Below are 25,017 nucleotides of genomic sequence, written 5' to 3'. Positions count from 1 at the left end.
CACTGTGAAAATATGACAACGTCACGTCTGCCTCTCCATCCACAAGAATGTAACGCCAGTAGGGCTGCACACACACACACACCCACACAGACACACATTCCCACACACACTTGGGAGTGTTTTGGCTTGCGAGCCCTCTGTGGCTGGCTAGACGGTGGGCTCTTGCCAAACTGTTGCCTGGTTGTTAAAGACACAGACTCACTGAGGAGAAAGAGACACTATTTAACTGTCAGTGGGTTTTTGAAAAGGTGGAGAACAAAGACCTTGTGTGAGTCGGGTCAATATTAGCTCTGACGCACAAAGACACACTTTGCAGAGGTGTCGTCCGTGTTGTGGGCGAACATCTCATCTAAAGATATTTAGCTCGTGTTTCCTTTTTATTAAACAATAATCGCACTGCAGTACTCAGGGTTAGTCGCTATCAAAGCACCTCCACCAGGCATGTTGAAGCAATGATGTCGTGCACGGCAAATGTGGAATAAACAACATCTAAGGAAGGGATGGAATTTAAATGAGAGAGTCCAAACCCGGTGCAGAGGTTTTTACATGCAGATGAAGACAGAGGGGCAGAGGGGAGAAGCCTCATTTCCTATTCATGAGGTTTCATGCCCTTTTGCTTGTTGTGTCAGAGCTCTGTGTGTGTCTGTGAGGGTGTGTGTGTGCGTGTGTGTGTGTGTGTGCGAACAACCCGGGGCGAACACATACATATTCTACTGAGTCAACATCATGTCGCTCCAGTCTGACAAGAAATAAAAGACAGAAAAGGCATGCCTCTGAGTGTGTCAGGTAGAAGTGTGTATGGCTACACACACACACGTACGTGACCACAGGGATGTTCATGCAGGGGGGTGGGTGGGGTGGGGGGGGGTTAAGCAGGCTACAGGGGGTAAGCAGTACAGTACATAACCCACCACCTACAAGGTGTGATCCTTTAGTTTTCTGCGACAGAGGAGGGAGAAGAAGAAAAACGTCCATTTAGCGACAGTGAGTCAACGGAGACGAGTTCGACAAGCGCACAATTCACACAACGTTCACGACCACGGTCGAGTTCCACCGGGGGGGCGGAGAAGCTCCACAGCTGCCAAATCCACAACGTTACTCTCTGTGGTCAACTCATAACCGCAGCAGGGATACAACTCGTGGATAAATGTGTCAGATGTTACACATTACAGGGTTACACACCCTACACACCCTAACGCTTGCAAACACATATGTAAAAAGGAAATGGACAGAACCTCTTGTCAGTACAATGCTAACTAAACTAAGCAGTACCAGTGGAAACCATAGGGGGCAGCGTAGCCAGTAACTCAAGCGAAACAAAGACATTTAAACGATGAATATTTGAGGTGAGAATTCAGGAGTTTATAAGAGAGCGTTTACAAAGTAATCGCCTCTTTCTCAAGATGTATTATCACAATCTCATCCACGTTCACCATGCTTGTTTTCAGAAACCCTCGATTCTTCAGCGCCCTCCAGTGGACGTTTCGTTTAACTACCGGATTCAAACTATCACACAACAACAAACCCACAAAGGAGAGTTCATGTTGTCAGGTTGAATTCTAAACGGGTATTTGCGTGGATTCAGAAACAGAGCAGTTTAACTTCTCGGCCCCGATGTGCATCTTCGTGTGTTCCAGGCTAACCGGGGAAGTCTGTCGTCTCTCTTTGTTCTTCCCATTAACCATTAGGAGGATAACAAGGAAAACAGGCTTCAAGCGATTCCTCTGAATTCACAACTAGGTAAAAGGGAAACTTTATCCTTGATGATACAAAAAAAAACAAGACAGAAATTATTCCGTCTATTCCCTCGTAGCGTCGCCGTCTCGTCTTCAAGCCTCTTTGTTGTTGCAATTATTATTTTTCTAGATTCAAGGTCTGAACTAATTATTCGCAGTCGCTCAAGGCTTTAAAACCCACGTGTTTAAACATAGGGCTGACCGAACACAGCTCCGCCTGTTGATCTACCCATAATGAGCAGAGAGAAGTGAAATGAGAAGAAGAAAGAGAAAATCAATCCAACCAGAAGAGAGGTGCCTAGATTGGAACAGTTAGATCAGGCTGGACAAGGGGGGGGCAGATAAGATGGATGGAAGCATAGAGGGAGCAATGACACCACGCATGTTGTGTTAATCAGGAAGAGGGATAGAAAAAGATGAGTGGGGATCAGAAAGAGAGGAAGAGGAAGGTGAGATGTACACTGACCTGTGAGAGATCTGGGATGTCACCCTGATCTATTCCAACTTGCTGTCATCAAAAAACAAAATCAACAAAAGAAATAAAAAAAGGGGGAGAAAGGGAGGTGGGAGATCATGGAGAGGGAAAAACAAATATGAGAAACACAAAACACAAAATAAGGCGAATCGTTACTTCATGCAGCGTCAAACACAAACGACAACAGAAATAAACAAGCAAACGTTGTTGTGACATCTGGATTGGCCGATGAGCCGACCAATCCTCGTGGTGAATGGTGATGACGACTGTTCAGTGAGATGTGTCTGACCAATGAGGGAGAGCGGGTGTGGCAACTGATGACTGAGGATGTGACAACATTGAAAACATTCATAATAAAGGGACAGCTATGACAACTATAACACAGTAGAGGAAAGAAAAAAAGCATTATATGTTTCCTATAAAACTTTTTGGGGGATTTTTTATTATTTTTTCAGGATCTGTAAAATCAGGTCAGAAAATCTAGACTCCTGATCAGAGTTGAGCTTTAAAAGACCCTGGATTTGTCTTTTATTTTTTATTAAACACTATTATTTTAAATTCTGTCTCTATAAAAAGTAAAAACCCACTTAATGGGAGTTCCTCAGAACCTAATTATAAAAAGACAAAGCAACTTGATTGGGGGCCGTTTTATTTGAACATTCAGTTTCCTCTGCAGAAAAAGGAAATCAACTACCTCGCGGTTTTAAATCTGCTGAAACAAAGGAGAGAGGGAAGGAGGAGGAGGGCACAGGAGGAGAGGAAGGAAAGAGGGATGATCTGTGGGCACTGGGAGAGGGAGAGCCGCACGAGTATCCATCTTTGTCAGGGGGGAGAGGGAAGAGCGAGGGAGAAGAAAGGGATTAGATGGAGGAGTGTGGGGAGCAGGAGGAGAGGGAGCTAACGGAGCGTCTAACCACGTCCTCCATCTTTTTATATATATAGGTGTGTGTATACGTGTGTGTGTGTGTGTGTGTGTGTGTGTTTGTGTCTCTGTGTGTGCAGCAAATGTGTGGCATTGAGGGTAAGTCAGGTTGTCCTGACTGCACAGAGTACTGCACACATCTATAGGGGCAAAACCCACTCTTTAAAGTTGTGTGTGTGTCTGTTTTCACGTATATGTGTTAATTGTGGGTCAATGAATCTGTGTGAGTTAATGAGACCAGGAAAATAAACAACACGTTACGAGGAAATTTCCAAATTCCAAACAGCAGATGCTTTTCTTTAAGATTGTTTTTGTTAAGAAACTCTAGTAAATCTGACTCCAGATGTGAATGTGCACATTGCCGTACTTTTGAGTGTGTGAGTGTGTGTGTGTGTCTGTGCGTATTTGTGTGTGTGTGCATGTACCTCGGCCACTTTGAGGAACTCTGACAGCTTCGTCATCCTGTAAAGAAATTTCTTGTAGATCTCCAGAGCGTCTTTACACTGGTTCTTCTTCATGTCAAAGTATTTTTCTAGAGACACAGAAAGCAGAGATTAGGATTCAAAATGAAGTAGTGTTTGTGTCTTATCTGTATTGTATTTGCCATCTAGTGGAAGGAGGTAAGTTGGGAAGGAAGGAAGGAAGGAAGGAAGGAAGGAAGGAAGGAAGGAAGGACCTATCAGTGTATAGTTAAGTAGAAACCAACAGAAGCTCTTAACAGCTTCGTGACAGCTTGTCAAAAATTACTGTAATTTACGTTTTGCACTGCCATGGCAACCAGACTGTGATTATAAACTGTATGTTAGTGTGTGTGTGTGTGTGTGTGTGTGTGTGTGTGTGTGTGTGTGTGTGTGTGTGTGAGAGAGTTACCCAACAGGTTGATGACCCCCTCATTGTAAGCAGCAAACAGCCTGATGGAGTCTTTGAAGAGCAGCATGAAGGCCGAGTTGATCACTCCGTTGGTCAGCTCGTTGGGGTTGGCCTGGGGAGAGGGGGGGCAGGGGGGGGGTGGAAAGGAGAAGAAAAATCTTCATCACACTTTTCCAAAGATTAAAACACACACACAAACACACAAACACATACTCAGGTAGCACAAAGTAAACACTCCAATGAGATTCATCATCTATTTTATCGCTCTTCGAAGATTGTTGGCACAAACCACAACATACCCACCAATTTCATAAACCCTCCCCCCCTCCTACACACTCAGACGCACACACACACAAACACAGACGCACACAGTCTCCATAACACCCGCCTTATGCTCCAGTGATAAAAGATTTCAAACTTTGCAGTCTGTGGGTTTAATTTACATTTTGATGGGGAAGTGAATCAACCACGTCTCCGACAACAAGCATGCATAATGACACACACTCGCACACAAAAAAAAACACACACACACACACAGTACCTGGAAATCCAGCAGAGCATCGAGCTGGTTCTGGATGATGGGCAGGGTCTTGATCAGCTTCTCTGTGCTCATGGTGCGCATCACTCCGTCAATCCTTACACAACAGGAAACAAAACACACACACACATGCTAATTCGGCAGGAACCTTGTTTGGCAGAAAGTCGAATGTAAATTGTGATGTGAATTAAGAAATGCACGACAAAGAGGAAACGAATAAATTAAGAGAAACTATGGGAAGTAGAAAGAAGAGCCATGTTTTGCATAAGAACACAGAAATGCTAAATCTTCGCTGCTTGAAGTGAAGTTCTCTCGAAAGGATTCAATGTCGCTCCACAACAGCTGATACTTCTGACATTGAAATGATCTTCACAACACAACCTCCAACTCTCTGTATGCTAAGCAAAGCTAATCAGTTACTAGCTGTAGCTCACTAAAACTTTTTACTTTTTATGCTCTGCAATATTTACTACTTTGAGTCAGTTTACAGCAACCTGGAGTAAAACCAGGGACATTTTCCGTCTCTTCTTTCAAAGTCTTGGACGCCTCCTGCTGTGGGGGTGTTGTGTTGTGTGTGCGGCGTCTCTTACCCCCTCTTCATCTTGGTGAAGTCCACGGCCACCAGTCTGTAGGACATGGCCTTCTCGTTCAGGTAACGGCTGTATCGTCTGATGAAGGTCGACATGTCGTAGCCTGAGAGAGAAGGAAGGTTTTATATCAGACAAGGATTCCTACCATTCGTTTTTTAATATAATTGAATGTGTATCTGCTCTGAGTCAGGTGCTTTTGAATCAACTTATCAATATTTGAATACAACCTTATTAATACTTACAAATTTAATTAAACAACATTTTCTATTATGTTCAAAACAAAATTAAAAAACCAAATAGAAATTCTGGAAATTACTTTCCCGGCCTTTCAGAGAGTAGAATGTGTGCTTGTGTGTGTTTTTTTTGTGTGTGTGTGTGTGTGTGTGTGTGTGTGTGTGTGCCGTACCTTGCAGAGCACCCTTATCCAGGAAGTTGTTCAGGTTAAACAGAGTGTTTCTTGAGGCCAAGTACTGGATGAAACGCTGTGATGAGACAGAAGAAGAAACAAACGTTATTGAGTCAATTAAATATATAAAGGATCAACATTCATAAAACACATTAAAATAAAATCTCAGTTGGCTCCCCTGGTGTATATGGTATCAAATTACCCAGCCTGAACGTTGTGTTGAGTTAGTAACATCCAATTTGTCGGATTTGTTATATTTTCGGTTTTATTAAGACCTTGAAATTACTTTTCCCATAGGTCTGAACCTGTGGGGTTGCTGGTTGAAAGCCCGGCTTTCTTCACCAAACATTTTGTCCCTGAATTCTCCAGATCTCGTTATCAGCCGCCAGCAACAACAGAATCTACAGTGGAGATGATACCTGGTGCAGATGTTTACAGGCTCGGCTGAGAGATAAGCTCCAGAGTCAACACCTCTGTAAAGCTGCATTCAGAAGTGAGACAGATAACAGACCAGCAGACCAACATACACACAAAGGCAAAAAAAAAAACTCCGTCGACCTTATTGTTCTTCCCCAATTTTAAAGATAAGTGAGAAGATAAAATTGAGAAGTAAGTAAAAACCAAACACTCACTGTCTGACAGATGGTTATAGCTTATGCTCATTAACGTGCAGCTAATAAGGACGACCGATATGATTCATCACTGACATAAAGTTAAGTCTCAATTAAAATGCAGCACACGGCGGCGGCGGCAGTGACTCAAACATTTAATCCCCTCAAGATGTTGAGTGGCAGCGAGAAGATTGAACAGTTACTTGATGTTCCTGTGTCTCCTCCTGACGTTTGTTTCACTTTGGCTTCGTGCACCGAGGTCAGAGGTCAACTCCGGCGGCCTGAAGAGCTGCTCAGTTCAGGTTCTAGCTTTTGAACAACAGCAGGCAGGCGGGGGGGGGGATTTAACCCCCTGCTGCTTCCGATGGTTTAACCCCCGCTTGCATCACCTCAGGCTGGGTCGTCTGGGTTTAAACATTAACTGATCCCCTGCTGGTTTCTTCACAGTCACTTATTCAGACTCTTTCTGAGTCACAGAACTGCTGAGGAGGAGGGGGGAGCCGCCAGAACTAAATTCATTAACCTTTGAGAAGACTGGCACCACAATATTATAAATTATTATGTAATGACCCCTTTAAATGTTCATGAGATCAAAATCCACTCTATAACTTTGTGTCTGGCTTGTTATGAAAGATGCAATCAATCCGTTTATATTTAAACCTTCTTGGATTCTGTGTAAAGTAACTTTACTCTCCAGACAACTCCTTCTGCATTCTGCATACGTGAAAGTTAAACTTCACCTAAACTCTGTGTCTACGTCTTTTCCTTCACCTTTCCTGACATGTGCTCAGAACAACCTGTTTTCTACCGGCGTCTCCTATAGGGCTGTTTCTCTTATAGAGTATTTTTTCTTTTTGGCCTTGTTTGAGAGCACTCCGGTATTAATATATTAATGATGCTCACAGCTTTACTTATTCACTTTCTCAAGCCCAGAGTTTCCTGGCTGGAGCTGCAGACTCAGGATGTATTCAGACCTCTGGGAGGGAGCGGGTCCCCGAGCAGGTGCCGGTAGCTCGTCGGGTTTCTCTCACTGAGTCTCTTCGTCTGTCCAGCAGAGATGGACTCTCAAATCTGAGTCGGCTAACAGCGTTATGGACGAGCACGGAAATAGGGCTCAGCTGAATGAACCGGTGTGTGAAAACAAAATAAAAGAGAACAAGCTGTGATGGTCTCAGCAGAGTTTATGGGATCGGTGTAGTAAGAACTTCAAAAGGCCTTGGACTGTGTTGTGAGACTAATGTAGAAACTCGACATGCACCTGGACAACACGTCTACAGGGGAGTGGTACTGTGCTGGTCCCCCAGGGAGGTTGTGTGTTCACCCACGTCCACTGGTTGGTGTTTTGGTCAGGGAGACAAAAACTAAGAACGCATGTCAATGAAACTAGGACGAAAAAAGGACGAGACTTTATACAGTAAAAGCTATTTACTTCATAATACATCAATATATGTGTTTTCCTGATGAAGAGTAGTATTTTTAAGTACACATTAGTGCTTTCTATGTACTCACAGATTACTGATTAGGGTTCAAACCATTTGCAATAAGAATCTCTAGAAAATACTGAGTGAAGTGAAACTATTAGGGAGGGTCGAGACAAGACAGGAACTCTAAACTGATGAGACTTGACACTTCACCTGGACTCTGTCTCTGAAGACCAGACCCTGTACTTTTAGTTTTGTCCCTCGCGAGCGTCTGTGCCTTCTCGTCTTCCTCACATCGCTGAACAACAGGGAGCTGTGGGATAAGTCTTGGCCACCATCCATGGCTCTGGGAACTCAGGCCTCAGGCTTCCCAACAGCATCTTAACGTTAAGGCTGTGTCTGTCCAGCTGACTTAAAATGAGCTAAGATTTGCCAGTTTCCCGATCTGGCAGAGAACCAGGCCGCACTGGCTGGTTTGAGCTTCTATGAATGTGCGTCTGTGGGCACAAAAGCGCTTGCGGGCATGTGTGTTGGATTCAGCTGCACTGACACGTTTCCAAGAGCTCTGGGACTGTTTAGAAAGGCAAAGAGAATTTAATTTTGTTCTTGCCCTTTTTCTTGTGTATGTTTAAGCAGTGGAGAAAAAAGGAAAGTGTTCTCGCCGTCACATGCAGGGATTCCAGTTTCCAACTGTGGACAGGAAATGAGTTGCTAAAAAAGCTGAATACGGGTGGCTACAATATCATTTTGAAGTCATAGTTGGAATTGCAAGTTTTATGTTGGAATGAAGGTTTGGTGCACTGAGGATAGAGGTGACAATTAATCCTCCAGGGGGTAAATATAAGTATAAGTTTAAGTTTTAAGGTGGGAAAGTCATTATGCTTTTGGAATTGATAATTGGGGTGATGACTTCTTCCGTGCCAACCTGAACCCAGGTAAAGAAAGACAAGATGGTAACGGATAAACAGGGGAAAGAAGGGAGAGACGGCAAGACAACAAAAAAAAATGAAAAGCACAAACTTCCTAAGCTCTCTCTGCCTCTCCCTCATCAAAAGTCCATCAGACGAAAGCCTGAGCTTCTCCCGCAGCCTCAGGTACAGAGGCACAGAGAACCCACACAAAACACATGGATATAGTTGAAAAGGAGGAAATCTATAAAGGGGCAGAAACACTCGGCACAGAGGGAGAGAGAGGGAGACAGAGAGGGAGACTCAGAAACCCGCTGAGCCCGAGATTATTCAGCGAAGACGTTCCAAGAAAAAGACGCTATTCTGAGAAGACGATTTTGACAAAAGGTGTAAGAATAGAGACGAGTGGAAAGGAGGAGCGACTGAGGAGACGTGGAGAGCTGGAGGGGGACGAGACGGAGAAGAGGGTCGGCTCGGCTTGTCAAATTATTCATGTTAGCATATTGAAGAACAACCTCATGTATTATTGATACATTCAGATCCTGGCTACTCCCTCTACCTCCTTCAACCTCAACAGGGAGACATAGCTATAGAGCATCCTTCACTCACCCTCTACCTCCTTCAACCTCAACAGGGAGACAGAGCTATAGAGCAGCCTTCACTCACCCCCTACCTCCTTCAACCTCAACAGGGAGACATAGCTATAGAGCATCCTTCACTCACCCTCTACCTCCTTCAACCTCAACAGGGAGACATAGCTATAGAGCATCCTTCACTCACCCTCTACCTCCTTCAACCTCAACAGGGAGACATAGCTATGGAGCATCCTTCACTCATCATCTACCTCCTTCTACCTCAACAGGGAGACATAGCTATGGAGCATCCTTCACTCACCCTCTACCTCATTCAACCTCAACAGGGAGACATAGCTATAGAGCATCCTTCACTCATCCTCTACCTCCTTCTACCTCAACAGGGAGACATAGCTATAGAGCTGGAGAGCTGTCGTTTCTACTGTAATTGGATTAGGATCGAATCGATTGTTTTAAATGATTAATTGATGTATGAAAAGTAAAAGTAAATGATATTGTGACTGTTTTTTATGCTGATTTCTTTGTCCTTCACACAGGAAAAGACAGGTTTTACATGACCAGGTCTGTGTGGTCAGTCCTATCCACATTCTTTTGGTCTGGGGCTATTTTAATGGTCCGTGCTGGCATGGCTCTCTGCTTCCAGTTACGGTTGAATGGCCCTGAATTCAAAAGCAGAAGAACAACACCCATGATAAATTCAGTTTACTGATGAGCCATAGACGGAATACATATAAATCCCCCAATAGCTAAAACCATGAAGCAGAAATACAAATCTACAAAGCCTGAGAGGCAGAAGCACATGATCTGTCCACAGAACACTCCTCTCGCTGTCACCACATCTCTTCCTCCCTTTGGCTCAAAAGAACATCCACAGCCCGGCCTGGTTGGTAAACATGACCTCACGTTGCATTATATCCTGGAAACTTTACCAGTTACCGCTCAGCTCCCTTTGGTCCTGCCGCCATGTCCACAGAGCCGCTGAACAACAACCTCCACCAACAGGAATTATTGATCCTGGTTGTGAAATTCTCTGTTAGCTTTCAAATAGCCGCAAGAAATGTGGATTATGTGTTCTTGCTCAAGGACACTTCAGCACGGAGCAGGATCTGTTTACAAGGGAATAAATAGGGGTCAATTGGGTTTAGCTATCTTCAAACAGGGGTTCACAGAGAATTCATTTTTCTTGGCTGCAGTGCTCGACTTCACTTTGCCTCGAACGCACACACATGCACAGAATCGTCAGAACCGACTGCAAACCGAGCTCCGCCGAGGAGGAGATGACTCACACCAGAAGAATGAGTCGTGATCGGACTGAGTTGAATGGAAGCAGCTCTTATGCAAGCAGAGAAACGCACAGCAGGAAGCTGACGCGTGGATAGATGCACACACAGATTGCCTGGCCTAATTTCTGCCTGGGATTCTCCCTCCATGTTCCCTTTCTTCTTCCTCCTCTTCTTCCTCCTCCTCCTCTTCCTCCAGATGTAGTGTTTAATCTCCTTTTACGCAATCAGACATTCAGCTCTTAAAATCAATTTGTGTGTGAAAGAAACAAAACTTGGTGGATTTCACATCTACATTTAAACGCCTGCAAGTTGACTGTAAATCCAGCTTTGTGTGTGTGTCTGTGTGTCTGTGTGTGTGTGTGTGTGTGTGTGTGTGTGTCTGTGTCTACAAGGTGACAAGGCTAATAGCGTGTGGGCTCCTGCTCTCCGGGGAGCAGTTGTATCTTGCTGGTGGATGAGTGTGGCTGTGAGTTCAATGATCTAGACAAGCAACATGAGTCATCAATTGAGACACACCAACACACACACTGAGTAGGTAGTAAGTATTATCCCTGTAATGTGATGCTCATCATATCTACTCGCACACAACTGACGGAAACTACATGTGAACAGATTCAGGTTCTACAGACACGTCCTCCAGCAGCGAGTGAATCAGACCCAGTTGTGGGAAAACTGGTTGAACATCTGAACAACAGTTTGCAGAATGAAGTTTTTGACCTTTCAATCAAAGTATTTAAAAAAAAAAAAAGGAGTGACTGAGTTTGATTTACTTTGGGGCATTTGGAGTTCTGAAATTAAAGGTCACAATCGTTTCCTGCACAGTCGGTGTTGGGTTACTGGAGCATCTCCAAACCTTGAATGTGAGGAGATCAGAGAACAGAGAACATCTGGTTCTATGGAAATGTCTGATAAACATATAGGAGCCGAAAAGTGTTGAAGTTCTTCTGTTCTGGTTGTTCACACATTTGTTTTTATGTATTCATAAGGTTAAACATTCAGAGGAGGAGTTGTCTTCCCTTTAAAATCCCTTTTAAACAGATCACATGAATCAGCTAATTGTAATGATTCCAGTTCAGTTGTGTGGAGGAGTGGCAGCAGCAGAGGGAATTACAGTTGTACTAATTGAACAGGCTTCGTGAGGAGAGGCCAGTGGAAGAAACAACTTCTCACAGGCAGTGTCACCTTTAGAATAACAAGGAGCCAGATGCCTCATGACAATAATAGATAAAGAAATACATCAACTGTTATTCAGTATGATTTCCTGCATGGTCATGGACATTAGAAGCTGTCCTCCTCCCATTTTGATTCATTCATATTTGTTCTACATCATTGGTTGTGAAAGTCACCTGGCTATAGCTAAGCCACGCCCCCTCTCAGTTACTCTCGCTGTGGCACATTTAATACTCAAAATGCAAATGTTTTGAAACTGTGTGTGACTGATTTGAGAAGGAAGTGGACAAAAGCCGCTTCTCACTTCTCGCCACTAACTGTATTTTCTTAGTTATCCGCTCTTTGGCCTTTTTAACATCCTGAGTATTGTTTTGACTCCAGTGCCACTAACAGCCCGTCAACGTGGAGCAAACCCACGCTTGACAGAAACTGCCGCACCTAGTTATGGCTGCTTTAACTACGACTGAACAATGGCTGTTGTGGGCAGAGGTTTGATAACAAATCTCAGTAATGTGTCAGCAGATACTTCAAATCAATAACCAGCAGACGTGAGCGAGGCAGTAGCAGACTTCCTCTTAAAGCTCGCTGGAGCCGGATGGTTTCTGGATGACTGCGCCTGCTGAGCTCAATCGGACCAACACACACGTTTTACTTTCACCCATTGGTCACACAGATGCAGACAATTCACTAGAGCTGGGGGAAATTGTGTATCAGCCTTAAGGGTTGTGTTGTGGAGTTTGTAATTTGTAGATATGACGCGACTGACCAAAACCTCAACCCTAATCTCAACCAAGACCAATCAATGGATTAATTTAACCACAATCCACATCTCAACCGTCTTCCTGTGTTGGCTGTGCGCTCTGTGAATGCTGTTCTAGAATCCAAAACTTATAGTATACGGGTGTTTAAGATTATAGAGAAGAATATGTGAAGAGTCCTATTGTCTCAGGTCTTTTTTAGGGACCTCAAAATGATGTTTTGCCTCGATTGCCATGAAGCCGACTGGTCCTGACAAGGTCAGTGAGAAACACACTGTTCATGCAGTACCTGCTTCTACACTAATCATCTTTATGTTTACCACAGCAGCAGCTGATAGGAAGCACATGTGGTGACTGTGTGAGTGTGTGTGTGAGTGTGTGTGTGTGTAGCCAAGCTTGTCAGATAATCACAAGTGACCCCTATTAGAGTCAGGGTGACCTCTCACACACACACACACACACACAACATCCTCCCTGACACACGGCTCGAGTCAGCACTTTTAGACAATCTGTCTTTTAGCATTTTCCCCCCCGATTTCTCCTCCTCCTCCTCCTCCTTTTCTCTCCTCCTCCCTCGCTCACCCTATCGTTTCTTAAATCTGAGAGCTTCAGTGACATCAAGGAGACAAATGGGCTGTTTGCTATCTGGGACACTGGTGTGGCAGCGAGATGGGCTGGGGGGGGGGACGACGACGACTCACACCGCAACTCCACACTGGCCTAAAAGCACACAAACGGTGTCGTCTCACACACACACACACACACACACACAACACAAACCTTACCCTCCCTGTCTCTCTCACTATCTCCTGCACACACAGAAAAAAAGAAAAGCGGTGTGTCCTGCTACCATCAGCACTTTCACCGGTGTCCTGGCCAGACCATCCCTGTCTCCTCTCATGTCCTCAATGACTCTCACAACGACTCCTCTCTTCCTGCCCCGCTCCCTCTCCCCTCTCTCCTCCTCCTCCTCCTCCTCCTCTCCTCCACTCATCCCCATCATCTTTCTCTCTCACTCAGTCCGGTTCCTATTCATCCCGAGTCTCGGCTCTCTATTATGATTCCTGACGCACGTAGGTGAAATCAATCAGACTGTAATTTTCACGACTACCTCGGTCCTGAAGACGACCCTGTGACGGGCGGTATTTGGAGCACTTGATGTCCTTGAAGACAAACTTGCCAGAGAGGGTTTCACAGGGCTGTGTCACACTGTACATGTGGTCTGGCAGATCTGTGGGCTGCTACATTCCTCCAAGTCACAGTGAGATGAGGAAAAACTGAAACTCTGAGGGCTACTGGGGGAACTGTTCATCTGGGAACCAGTGAGGGCTGCAGGGGTTCGACTATCTGCTTAGAGAAAAGAAGCTGAGTGTCCAGCTTCCATTTGAACAAGTGCTTTTAACCTTCCAGAAATCAATGTTACAATAACTTTGACTTCTGTACGACCCCCGTTCTGCCTCTCGCTTGAACACGTGTCCTCATCCCCTCCTCGTTTCCTCCATTCTTGTAATTCCCCCCCCCCCCCCCCCCCCCCCCCCCCGTTTCTCTGGAGTCCTCACTTCCTCTCTCTCTTTGTACGGCCTCCTTCAGGTACAGGCTGGTCAAAGCATCCAAGCGCTCCTGGTAGAGAGACCCAGCGGCGTCCCTACGGGGGGGGCGAGCGCTGTGGCTGAGAGAGAGGAGGTAGAGAATGGCTCTTGCGGCCATTGTGTGGGGTTTCCTGCTGGATTGTTTTTGGTCCATATTGGGCCTATCACACAAAGACTTGGAAGCAGAGGCACATGCTGACTAATGATAACAACTGAGACAATGGCTGCACGAGGAGCCAGGACGAAGCACTTATCACACCCCGGGCTGGAGAGACATTCAGGCTGCGTCCACACCACCGAGCCTCAGACCTAAAATGAGTCAGCGTGGCTACATTTCAGTCTCCTGTCCACGTTTAAACTGACATGTTGGGGGAAATTAATCTAGTTTTGTTTTAGGTACGTAAAACAAGTACGCGACTCTCTGCAGACATGGAATGCAGAAAGCACTGGTCCTCGTTTGTAGTATTTTGTGCAACCTGCTTCCTGTTGACACTTGCATCTCTTATGAAAATAGTTCTGGTCTTAAATCAATGTCTTCAGCCGTTAATTAAACGTAAACCTTTGTTAGTCTGCCACATTCAGAGCCTTCATGTATGAGAACAACCTGCAGAGAGTGAGGCGATCTCTTTAAGTGGCTTTGTAGCAGAACAAGTGAAATCATGATCAGAGATATCGACTGACTCCTGATCGCTCAGCGTCACTGGGGACTGAGCCAGGGAGGAAAAAACCTGGGGCTGAAGAATTGAAGCAGTATCAATACTGGCCTGTCAACCATTCTCTCTCTCTCTCTCCCACTCTCTCTCTCCCACTCGCACAAAATGCAATATTACTCTAATCACAATCTCAAGCCCTTCAACAAATACGGCGACTGAGGCATAAAAAAAAAAGATATTAAACTTAATTCACCTGCTATTTGCTGTGAATGGTAAATTCTCACATTCTAATTCAAAGCGAGGGTTGAATTTATTACCACGAGCAGCAGAATGAAGTGGGCTGCATTTAAAATCACTGTATTTCGCTGACATCCAGACCTACTTACAATAAATGCAACAGTGGACGAAATGTTTATACGTTACATATTTTACAGTCTGCAGATTTACATTCAGCTGTTTACTACAGACTCGCAGGAGACACCGAGCTGGGCTGAAGTGTTTCACCTGAACTACATGATTTACAGAAGGATGAATATATATATTTTTGTTATTCGTTATCACAATATTTGAATTGAACCAACAGCCCTCAGGACACATTGAGATTCCGCTTCCTGTTGAGCGTTTGGGGGCTGAGTTGTGCTTCAAGGCAGCGAGTTCTGAGAGGCATCACATCACAAGTGGGGGACACTGATGGAATATGACACACAGCAGCTTTCAGATTCAACTATGTAAAACGCTAAAAGCAATTTCTCTTCAAAAGCCCCGTCCATCGGTCACTCCAGCTCGAGTCAACGAGGTGATGAACACGCCGCTCCTCTGATTCAACTGGATGAACATGTTCTTTACTACCAGAGCGTTCATCAGACAGAGCACAAGGTCGTCTTCAGTGAGGGAGCCGAGCTGGAAACACTCGGCGTGTGGATCTGAAAGGGAACGTCCAGTCTATTGACCCCGATTCTGTGGGGCTGCGGTTTCTAATTTTACGGGCAGATTTCTCCGCGCTCTGAATATAATGGATGGGACGGCCATGAGGGAGCGGGGACACCTGGCCACCGAGCCCCCGTCAGCACCACTGCTCCGACAGGCCTGATGAATGCAAGCTGCACACACACACACACACACACACACAGACACACTACATCCGGATACACAGCTCTCGTACCAGGTCTTTTCACTCAATGTACGTATTCCTTGTAGTTTTAAATCAAATTAAAACACTGAATGTTAAATGTTCATTGCACTTGAATTATTAGCAGTGGTATAAAATGTAAACCCCTGGATTATTAACATGATTATGCTAAAACTACTAAGCTGTGGCAAAGGAACAAGGATAAACGGGGGATTCAAGGACTCTTTTCACTTTCTTTAACGTGGTGAGCCGAGGGCGTTAGCGGAGCTACTGGAGCTGTTGGTAAATCCGTCAGGTCGAAGATAAAAAACAAGATAATCTCACACACTTCCTCTCGTCTGAGGAAGTTTAGACTAATGCAATAAACTCTGACCCAACCAGAAGGAAGTGTTGTGTAATTTAGACACAAGTGATCCACACTTCAAGGGAAGTGGTGCTTCCCCATTTCAAAGGAAATGAAAAGGAATGTGGCTCAGGGTGTGTCAGCTCTTGGGTGTGTTTGATTCCAGTGTGTACGTACAAGAAGATACAGTCGTTTGGTATCTCAGTATTAGTACATCATTTACAGTGGAGATAGATTCAGTGGCTTTTGAAAGAGAATTTATAAATATTTTGGGAAATGCACTAAATCACTTCTTAGCAGGAGTTTCATGAGAAGAGGTCTTGTTCAGTAAAAAACCAGCTACTGGATCGAGATTCATATTTTTGTACAGACGTGAAAGATGCATCAATTAATCTTCTTATTCAAACTCTATGCAAGAAGCAAATAAGTGTAATTTACAATAAGACAAACTATTCATGTAAATTACCTCATCACTCTCTGAATTTATCTGTTCCCTCATTTTTCAAAGCGTCCACTGAACTGTTGCATATAAATTGAGACGTTTTGCAGACGAGAGGTTCTATCAGACCTCTTCATGAAAAACAGCCGGACGTGTGGCAAAGCTCACAATTAATAAAATCTCCAAAGTTCTCCCAAACACAGCGGGGAGAGTTTGAATTTCAATTTCCAATTATTGTCTTTGAACGGCTGTGAATCCGTGGAGGGACCGTGTCACTCTTCTGAGTCTGAACCATGTTTTCATGAAGTTCATTTGTTTGATCATTCATCTGCTTCCGTCCTTGTCCCCCGTCTCACTCGCTTCCAGCTCGTTCTGAGTCAATTAAATTTCTCTGCGCTGCAAAGCTCCTTCGATTATTTCCTCCACGTGTCCAGTGTGTGTTCTTTGTGCGAGTCTGCACACGCACACTTTACCGTGAACCCTTCTGCTGATGCTGACATGATTTAAAAACCCAGATGTGTAAGTATCATAGTATTCATGTATGTGTTTGGGAGAGTAATAAAGTAACTTAATGATGCAGTCTTCATTCACTGCCCTGGAGGGCTTTGTGTCTGAGTGTGTGTCTGTCTGTGTGCGTCTGTGTGTGTGTGGCAGCTTCCTACCTCGTTGCCGTACATCATGAGGTGGTGGGTGGTGATCAGGGCTTTGAAGACTACCACCCAGCTGGAGTTGGCTGTGCGCTCAAAGAGCGTGTCCGCCAGCTGGGGAATGTTCACGTTCATCTCATTGGTGCAGTGGATCAGATCTGGAAACAGAGAGAAGTGATGAGGAAAACTTTTTACAAAGTTTGAAAACCCTGATCGACAACAACAGCTAATAGCTTTTCACACAGAATACTGCGGACACACCGGTTTACCAACAGACAGCACACGCACCCACACCTCGGCTGAATGTTTGACAGGAGACATGGTGGTGTTTCAGCGTTTCTTTCCTATAGTGGGTTATATACAGGGTTTGTGAATATATAAGTTAAAAAGGTCAAAGTCTGAGGTAAATCTTCCAAATAGCCCATGAGGTAAGAAATCCTTCATTGAGCATAAACATTAATCATGTTTAGTTATTCTCAGAAAACACTGAATCTGGGGAATAGTGAATTGTATTTAGCGAATATATAAAATTCACTTGTGGGCACTTTATTAGGCACACCTCTATATCTAATGCAATACAACAGCTAGTTACGTTAACAGGTTTATTAGATTCTTTGACACAAAGACGGGACTATATGTACATACAGTATAAACACATCCTCACAACAAAGACACTTGGAAATAGAATAATGATTAGAAACCTTAACAAATGCTGATGTCTTGCATTCACCCCAAAAAAAAATCTATTTCAGAGACAAGAGTTTTTTTTATACGAATAAAACACTAGAGCTTATTGAGCAATCAATGTAAAAGCATTACCCAGAAACCCTGTTTAATTCACTACCAGTGGACTTAATGCTGGCGCTGCCTGATGCGATCGGATCGGACACCTTCCCTTCCCTTCCCTCCCCCCCCCCCCCCCCCCCCCCGTTCTCTCCACTTAACTTGAGATAGATTTGAATGGATTCTTGTTCGGCTCCTGCAGCTCATTGTAGAGATTCAGTGTCTTGACTCACAACATGTAACACACACCGTGATCCTCTCGAGCACACACATCAATACACACACACAGCTAAATTGATCATTCACACCAGATATCAGGCTTTTCCTCTTTTTTTGATTTATTTCTCTAGAGCCCTCCCTCTCTTCCAACCCTTCTCTCTCTCTCCCTCTCTCTCCATCCAGCTCATCCCCCCGTTCTTCGCCACAGGACGGTACGAGTTGCCGGCTCTCACACCTGGAAGCTACAGAAACAGATTCTCATTAGACTTCTGGAGGACGGTAGCGGGGGGAGAGTCCCGTGGGGAGACTTCATCATCATCATAATCAGGTGCTGGTGCACACGCTCATTCAATAAAGCGCCGCCATCGCTCCTTCCTTCACTCACTTAGCGCATTATCTCCACAAAGCACTTGCGGACACACAAACAGCACACTTCCACTACAACATTATTCTCTTTTCATCAACTTCCATTGAAAGTGGACAGTCTGATCTTAACCGAAAACCCATTCAGATTGCATATGAACCCATTAAGTTGATTTCTGTTTCTTGTTTTTTAATTCCACATCCTAACGCCTGCCCTGTTCACTTAGAACAACCACAGGGGTCAAATACAAATCTGTGCCTACACAACACCAGCCTGTGGTTAAATGCATCATCTCTTAACCTTGTACCCAAAAAGAGGAAAGAGAACATGTGCACACACACACACACAGAGATGAGTTCATTACAGCACAATACGTCCACTCAGCCGTGTGAATGACAGTCCACCAGAACAGCGTTTAGAGCCCAACCCTCTGACCAGCAGCATAAATCACAAACTCTCGTGTCTGCTGGGAAATGTTGGATCCGTGTGAAGGCATCAGCTCGTTGGCCGAGTCCCTGCTCCGACTGCTAACCTCTCTCTCTCTCTCTCTCTGCAGCTCGTTTCCCCCCCACTGCATCGTTGCATGATATTATTAACACTGATTAGAAACAATTAATGTCGCTGAACTGGAAACGAGCATTAGGAGCGACTGGTGGCTTCTGGTAATGAATCAGTTGCCTCGCTGGCGTTCTACTTCCATTTTCAATCTCACCACTCTCTCTCTCTCTCATTTCTGTCTGTCCATCTCGCCTTCTTTTCAACCGGCCCCATGTATTTCATTAGGTCTGGAGGGTTGTGTACAGAGAACTAAGAGAGTGTGTACGTATGTGTGGGAGTGATAATGTAAAGGGTACATGTGCTGACTGAATCAGGCAGAGTGTAAAGCATTAGATGCCACTGATCCTAGACCAGGGGAGAGAAGGGGAAGGCGACGCAATTAAGTGAAACATGTGGCAGAGTGAAAAATGAGGGTGAGGGAAAGATAGAGAAATGGGAGTAAAAGAGAGAGGGAATGATGAAAGGATAAATGAGAGCGAGAAGCAGATAGGAAAAGACGAGTGGTTAGGAATAGAGGGGAGAGGAGTAAGAGAGAGACAAACCAAAAGAGATAAATGAGATATGAGGGACATGAGTGTCTCTTCATCCAGACAATTTGCAGGGACACACACACACACACACACACACACACACACTCTCTCTCTCAACAAGCCTCCGCCAGCCTCCCTTCATCTCTCCTCTCTTTCCTGGAGTCGCCTTCAGCAGAAACAGGTCTGAGGATGAAGGTGAGTTCTTCTTCTACACACCCTGAGCAATTATTCTGGGCACAGACGGAAAAAAATACACATGTTTCCGTCCAACGGTTCTGACCGACACCTCATTGTGCGTTAGAGAGACACTTTATTGTGTTATTTACCTCAACTGTGGAAGGTTATGGTTATTTTTAAAGGCAGGATTTCCTGACATTTACCAGAGGGGCTGTCGGTGAGGAGGCAAAGACACAGAAAACAAAAAGACTGGATTTCTGCAAAGTTAACATCAACGTGTAGGAAAGTCCCTCAGCCAATCAGGTTCAGTTTTCACTACTGAACTTAAAGCAACAGCAAACCCCGACATTTTGAAAAGGCCACTTCAGACTCTTTACTCTTTGTTCACATAATGGGACAAATAATTAATGAGGAAATTGAATTAAACTAATCGTGGAAACCCTCGAGCATTTGGCATTTCAGAAAGAGATGAGGTTTTTCTAGAAAGAAAACTGCAGGGAGAAGAATCTATAGATCTGAGATTCTTCCCTTCACCCGCTGCCACTGGAGCCAAACAAAGACTTATCAAATGGGTCAGAATGAAATATAACACAGGGCTTCTCCTCTCCATTACATCTCCTCATCAAATCCAGTAGGTTGTTGGTGCCTTGCACAAGAAATCATCAGTGTGACTAACAGAAACACACACATGAGTAAATGTGATCTCATGCCCAACAGTGGACGTCTCTGTTCCCGTCTAATCTGAGGACCATTGTTACTGCTCGTGTGTTGACCTCTGCAGCCTTTGATTGGACGACAATAGACCAGACACTTCCTGGTACCGAGGGACCAGTGTGAGCGCTGGAGGAAACCAGACCCAGTAGGCGAGGAGGGAGTGTGATGCTGGGAGAGCATGCAGGGAAACAATTCACGAGGCCCAGACGGCAATTTATCAATTTACTTTAACACAGTGGCTGTTTCTGTGAGTTGGTTTTGTCAGCTGTGCCAGAAAGTAAGCACCTGCAAACCTGAGCGTGAGTTACTGCCTCTTTGTGTGTGTGAGTGTGTGTGTGAGTGTGTGTGAGTGTGAGTCTGTGAGAGAGTGTGTGTCTGTGAGAGAGAAAGCAGGAGGTAAGATCACGCTGAGGAAGGAAAGGAGGGAGGTGGAGAAAGAGATGACATCTGGCCCAGCTGGATACCTTCTATCTCTCCTCTTGTTTCTTCATCCACCTATTTTCCCCCCACATATTCACCTGCTCCCAGACACACACACACACAAACACACACTGATTCACGAACCACTTTAATCTCCTTCTTCATCTCCTGTGATCTGCAGACAAACTCACTTCCTGTCCCTGACTCCACTTCCCTCTCTCTGGTGCAGGTTTATATTCTGCATCACAACGACAACAGACTCACAACTTTGTCGTCAGTATGAACCTCTTCCTTCTCTGGATCTCCTTCATTCAACCACACAGGATCAACTCCAGTAACACAACACAATGCTGCCAAAATGGCTGAAAAAACCCTTTGAACCACATTACATCAAGGATTTTCACCATTAATATGACAACAGATTGTTTAGGTGACACCAAAACAAAGACTGGTGTTGTTATCGCTTTTAAAGTTGGCATCAGCTGAGATTGACTCTGGCACGTCAGTATCATTGGAGAGGATTTCCACATCGAGAGCCGACACCAGGATTTGTAAAGTGGGATCTAGATAATTCAACAAGCCTTCTGGTGGGACGGGGGGGGGGGGGGGATTAACGCTGAATAACAGACTCGGGATCAGCTCCTCAATCCTCACTTAGCGTCTTTTAAACCTCGGTCAGACACAAAGGGACGTCAGCGCCCGACTCTCCAGCCTCGTCTCTCCAGGGACCATGAAGGGGCCGGGCAGTTTATCATAGCTGAAATTCCTGAGCCTGTGAAGAAATCTAAAAAAAAATCCAAACACTCTGAAGGAACGCATGACGGCCGATGTAATCTCTGAACTTGTGACCTTCCTGGGAAAAGGATGCTTTGATACCACTCACTGATAAGGAGGCAACACTTATTATCTCCACTTAGTTTCTCAGCTGCTTTCTCACATATACACAATCATAATGAATATTTGTATGACTTGGGGATATATACGATAAAATGACAGTTTATACATTTCTCAAATTAAACAGCAATAACCTTGGACACTGAAACAACTACCATGAGCAGTTTTGCTTATAGTCATCGAGAAAAACTATTTGTAGATTAATGAATAGGGGGGGGAAACAACTGCAATCCCACTCACATGAGTAACAACAGTCTTTTGTGCGAGTGGAATGTGTACATGTATTACAACTGTTACTTTCATAAATATTTGTACAATAACGGCAGACCTTCCCAGACCTGGAAAACACCTCAAACTCGTACTAATCCAAAATGGTGACTGACCGACTGATACCCAAATACACAATGATTCACTATCCACACTGAGAATGTGTCTGAACATGACACGTGCCGAGAGGAGGACCTGAAGGACGATGTTTCTAAGGAGCTCGGACACCCTGAAGTTCCAGGTTCATCGAGGTTTGATGCCACTGCTAACTGAACAAGAGCTAACTGACCTTCATTCACAATCTGCACAGGTACAAAGCATTAAGGGGATGCACACAATAACAGACACCACACAGATGAGAAGCCAGACACAGAAGGCACCGGGGGGGGGGGGGGTGGCCCCAATCTGTTAAAGATTAACGCTCTGCAGTATCAGCACCTTGTCTGGCATGTATTAGTAATCTCTTTCTCTGTCGGTCATTCTGTTGGGGGACTGCAGGATTGGTCCGCCTGAAAAGAGGATTCCCGGTTCATCCCCCCTCCCTCCCTCCCTCCCTCTCTCTTTCTTTCTTTCTCCCCCGTCTGAAACCCTCCTGACGGGAGGGGGGGAGGGGGGAGGGGGGGGGGGGGGGGACACTCAGTTCTTTCCATGACGTCTCACTTCACTGCCAATATAGCCTATCCCATAATAGAGGTGATGTCATTGATTTGCATGTATGTTTAGATAGTCAGATGACTGCCCAAAAATAAAATGGCCATTTGACTGTAGCACAGCAACATGATTATGACCTACACACACAGATCACCATTTTACTCTCAAGCCGTTTTACTTATCACAAAATTGGACAAAGGTAAATGAAAATGATTATAATGTGTTTTCTACAATGTTAAAAGACTAAATATTAAATATACAATTATGGAACAAAGGAGGTTACAGTACATGTGATGCTTTCCTGTGGTATTGTTCCAATCCTCCACTTTAATGGAGTCGACAGGTTTTCAAAATGGCCTTGGTAACCAGGCTGCACCTCAGTTCTATGAAAACATAAACTAAAATAATATGTTGAAGTGGAGGAACTGGTTTTTCCATTTCAGTGAGGAGAGCTGTTCAGTTGTATAGAAGAGATTTTACATTATATATATATATTAATATGTTGTTACCTGCCTATAGTGTGATCTGCTTTGTAGGACGGGAGAGGGATCAGACGTTTCAACACAGAATGATGTTTATTTAGTAAATTAAATATAAAGTAGACCATAAAGTTTGACATAACTAGAGTTGAGTCGATTTATATAACAAATCTGCATGTTTTAATATCTGCTCAAATCTGCTGAAAACCAAGCAAACTGAGACCATGATGAAACCAAATGAATAATTGATTGAAACAGTTAAATAATCATTAGTTGTGCTTATGTACACTTTGATTTGATCATTTGAACAGTCTATCCTCTATATAGTCTATACCTGGAATTCAGAAGGGATCTGTAGTTAAAGTTTGAAATGAATAAAAGTATGATCCAGAGCAGTAAGAAGGAAACAGAAAATGAGTTCACAAGCAGCAGATCAGTGCTGGGTATCTGCCAAATCTGAGTTCTGGCATCGGAAGCCGTGCACGAGTCAGATCAGTGCAGGAGTGAGGTGGCAGACACAGGGAGGAGAGATGGTGGGAGGAATGAGAGGATGAGCCTGGGAGAAACTGAAAACAAGGAAGAGAGGGAGGGAGGGAAGCGGGAGAAGAGGTAAAAAAGACAGAGAGTCACTAAAAGTTGATCTATTAATAGACCAGCTCTGGTTCTCGAGCTTTAATTCTTCCCTCGAGGTTGTGAGTACGAGCGGTGTCGCCTCCCTTTTGTGTCCCCGTCTCTTTGAGTCACTCAGAGGGGACGATGGAGAGACAGTGGGAAAGAGAGAGAGAGACAAACGGCTCTGTTTTCATGGGGGGATTCGGGAAATCTTGTCAAGTGAAGAGGATTCGAGTCTCTTGCTTTGCACGTCTCGGCGAGTGTGACACTGCGCCAACGTCTGGAGGGAACGTCTACCGATCTCTGTCAGAGGAAAAGAGTGACACCGAGGGAGAGAGTGGCAGACACACACACAGATACACACACACACCCACACAGACACCCACAGGTAGAGAAAACAAGCAGTTGAACCAACCAAAGCCTCTTGAGAGAACACGGCTAAAAATAAGTCGAGATCAGAACGGGACGGCAACAGAAGCACTGAATGTTCCCAAACACACAAACACAGACCAACCCTGTTTAAAACCACGTACTCTCATGACCTAATACACAAACTGTGTGCGTGTGTAGCCTTCCCTCTTCATAGTTAGTTATAGTTGTGCAGGAAAAAAAGTCACAGCAAGGTTTCCCTCGAGGAGGAAACTTAACCCCCAAAGTAAATCAGTTTCCCCGGATAAATGAAAGTGAAAATAAATCAAACAGTCTAATTCTCAGTGTGCAGATGATTGCACTTCCAGATCTGTGACAGCACATGATGAATAATAAATAAAAGTCCTACAAGCACAATCTCGTTTTAGCCCAGTTGCAGGAATTTGCGGCATAAATTAGCAAAACGCGAGCTGGAGACTTGTTTTATCATTATCATCAATGCACAGAGAGAAACTGAACGTATGCTTAAAAGGAGACATGTGATCTTTTTCTGTGTTTTCTCCCTTTAGTGGGTGGTATAGGTTATTTCTCTGTGGGTTCATCACAACTAAAGATCTTTTACATTACAGTTTGGTCCATTTCTAATATTAAAATATTGATTAGCTTAGCTGTAATATCCAGTTTCCTGATGAACCGTTACAGAAGCACTTCTAACCAGAAGCAGCATGTTGAATTATCGTTGGCTCATCAATAACGACTTCTAAGGAACGTTTATTATCCAGATGTTCTCTATATGGACTAATAACCTGTGTAAAAGTGCAAAGTCGTCTCATCCTTTCTGAACGTTAAGTGAGGAGAAGCTCGACTGAAGCAGCAGAAAGGGACTGGAGATGATGAGG

The 25,017-nt window shown here is 44.5% G+C and overlaps 1 protein-coding gene across 4 annotated transcripts in view; it reads right to left on the bottom strand.

The window, feature by feature from the left end:
* Nucleotides 1–25,017, bottom strand: part of si:ch211-200p22.4 (phosphatidylinositol-binding clathrin assembly protein) — a 58,235-nt gene that overhangs the window by 24,346 nt on the left and 8,872 nt on the right. For all 4 annotated transcript variants that reach the window (XM_053415989.1, XM_053415990.1, XM_053415991.1 and 1 more), the window contains exons 2-8: nt 17,097–17,239; nt 5,538–5,613; nt 5,132–5,234; nt 4,545–4,638; nt 4,004–4,115; nt 3,559–3,665; nt 2,203–2,244 (exon numbers count right to left, since the gene is read on the bottom strand). In XM_053415989.1, the coding sequence (XP_053271964.1) occupies nt 2,203–2,244; nt 3,559–3,665; nt 4,004–4,115; nt 4,545–4,638; nt 5,132–5,234; nt 5,538–5,613; nt 17,097–17,239 (677 nt within the window). The remainder of the gene's footprint in view (nt 1–2,202; nt 2,245–3,558; nt 3,666–4,003; nt 4,116–4,544; nt 4,639–5,131; nt 5,235–5,537; nt 5,614–17,096; nt 17,240–25,017) is intronic.

This window comes from Pleuronectes platessa, chromosome 23, assembly GCF_947347685.1.
Source record: "Pleuronectes platessa chromosome 23, fPlePla1.1, whole genome shotgun sequence".
Classification (NCBI taxonomy): Eukaryota; Metazoa; Chordata; class Actinopteri; order Pleuronectiformes; family Pleuronectidae; genus Pleuronectes; species Pleuronectes platessa.
This window is presented reverse-complemented; position numbering and strand designations above follow the sequence as displayed.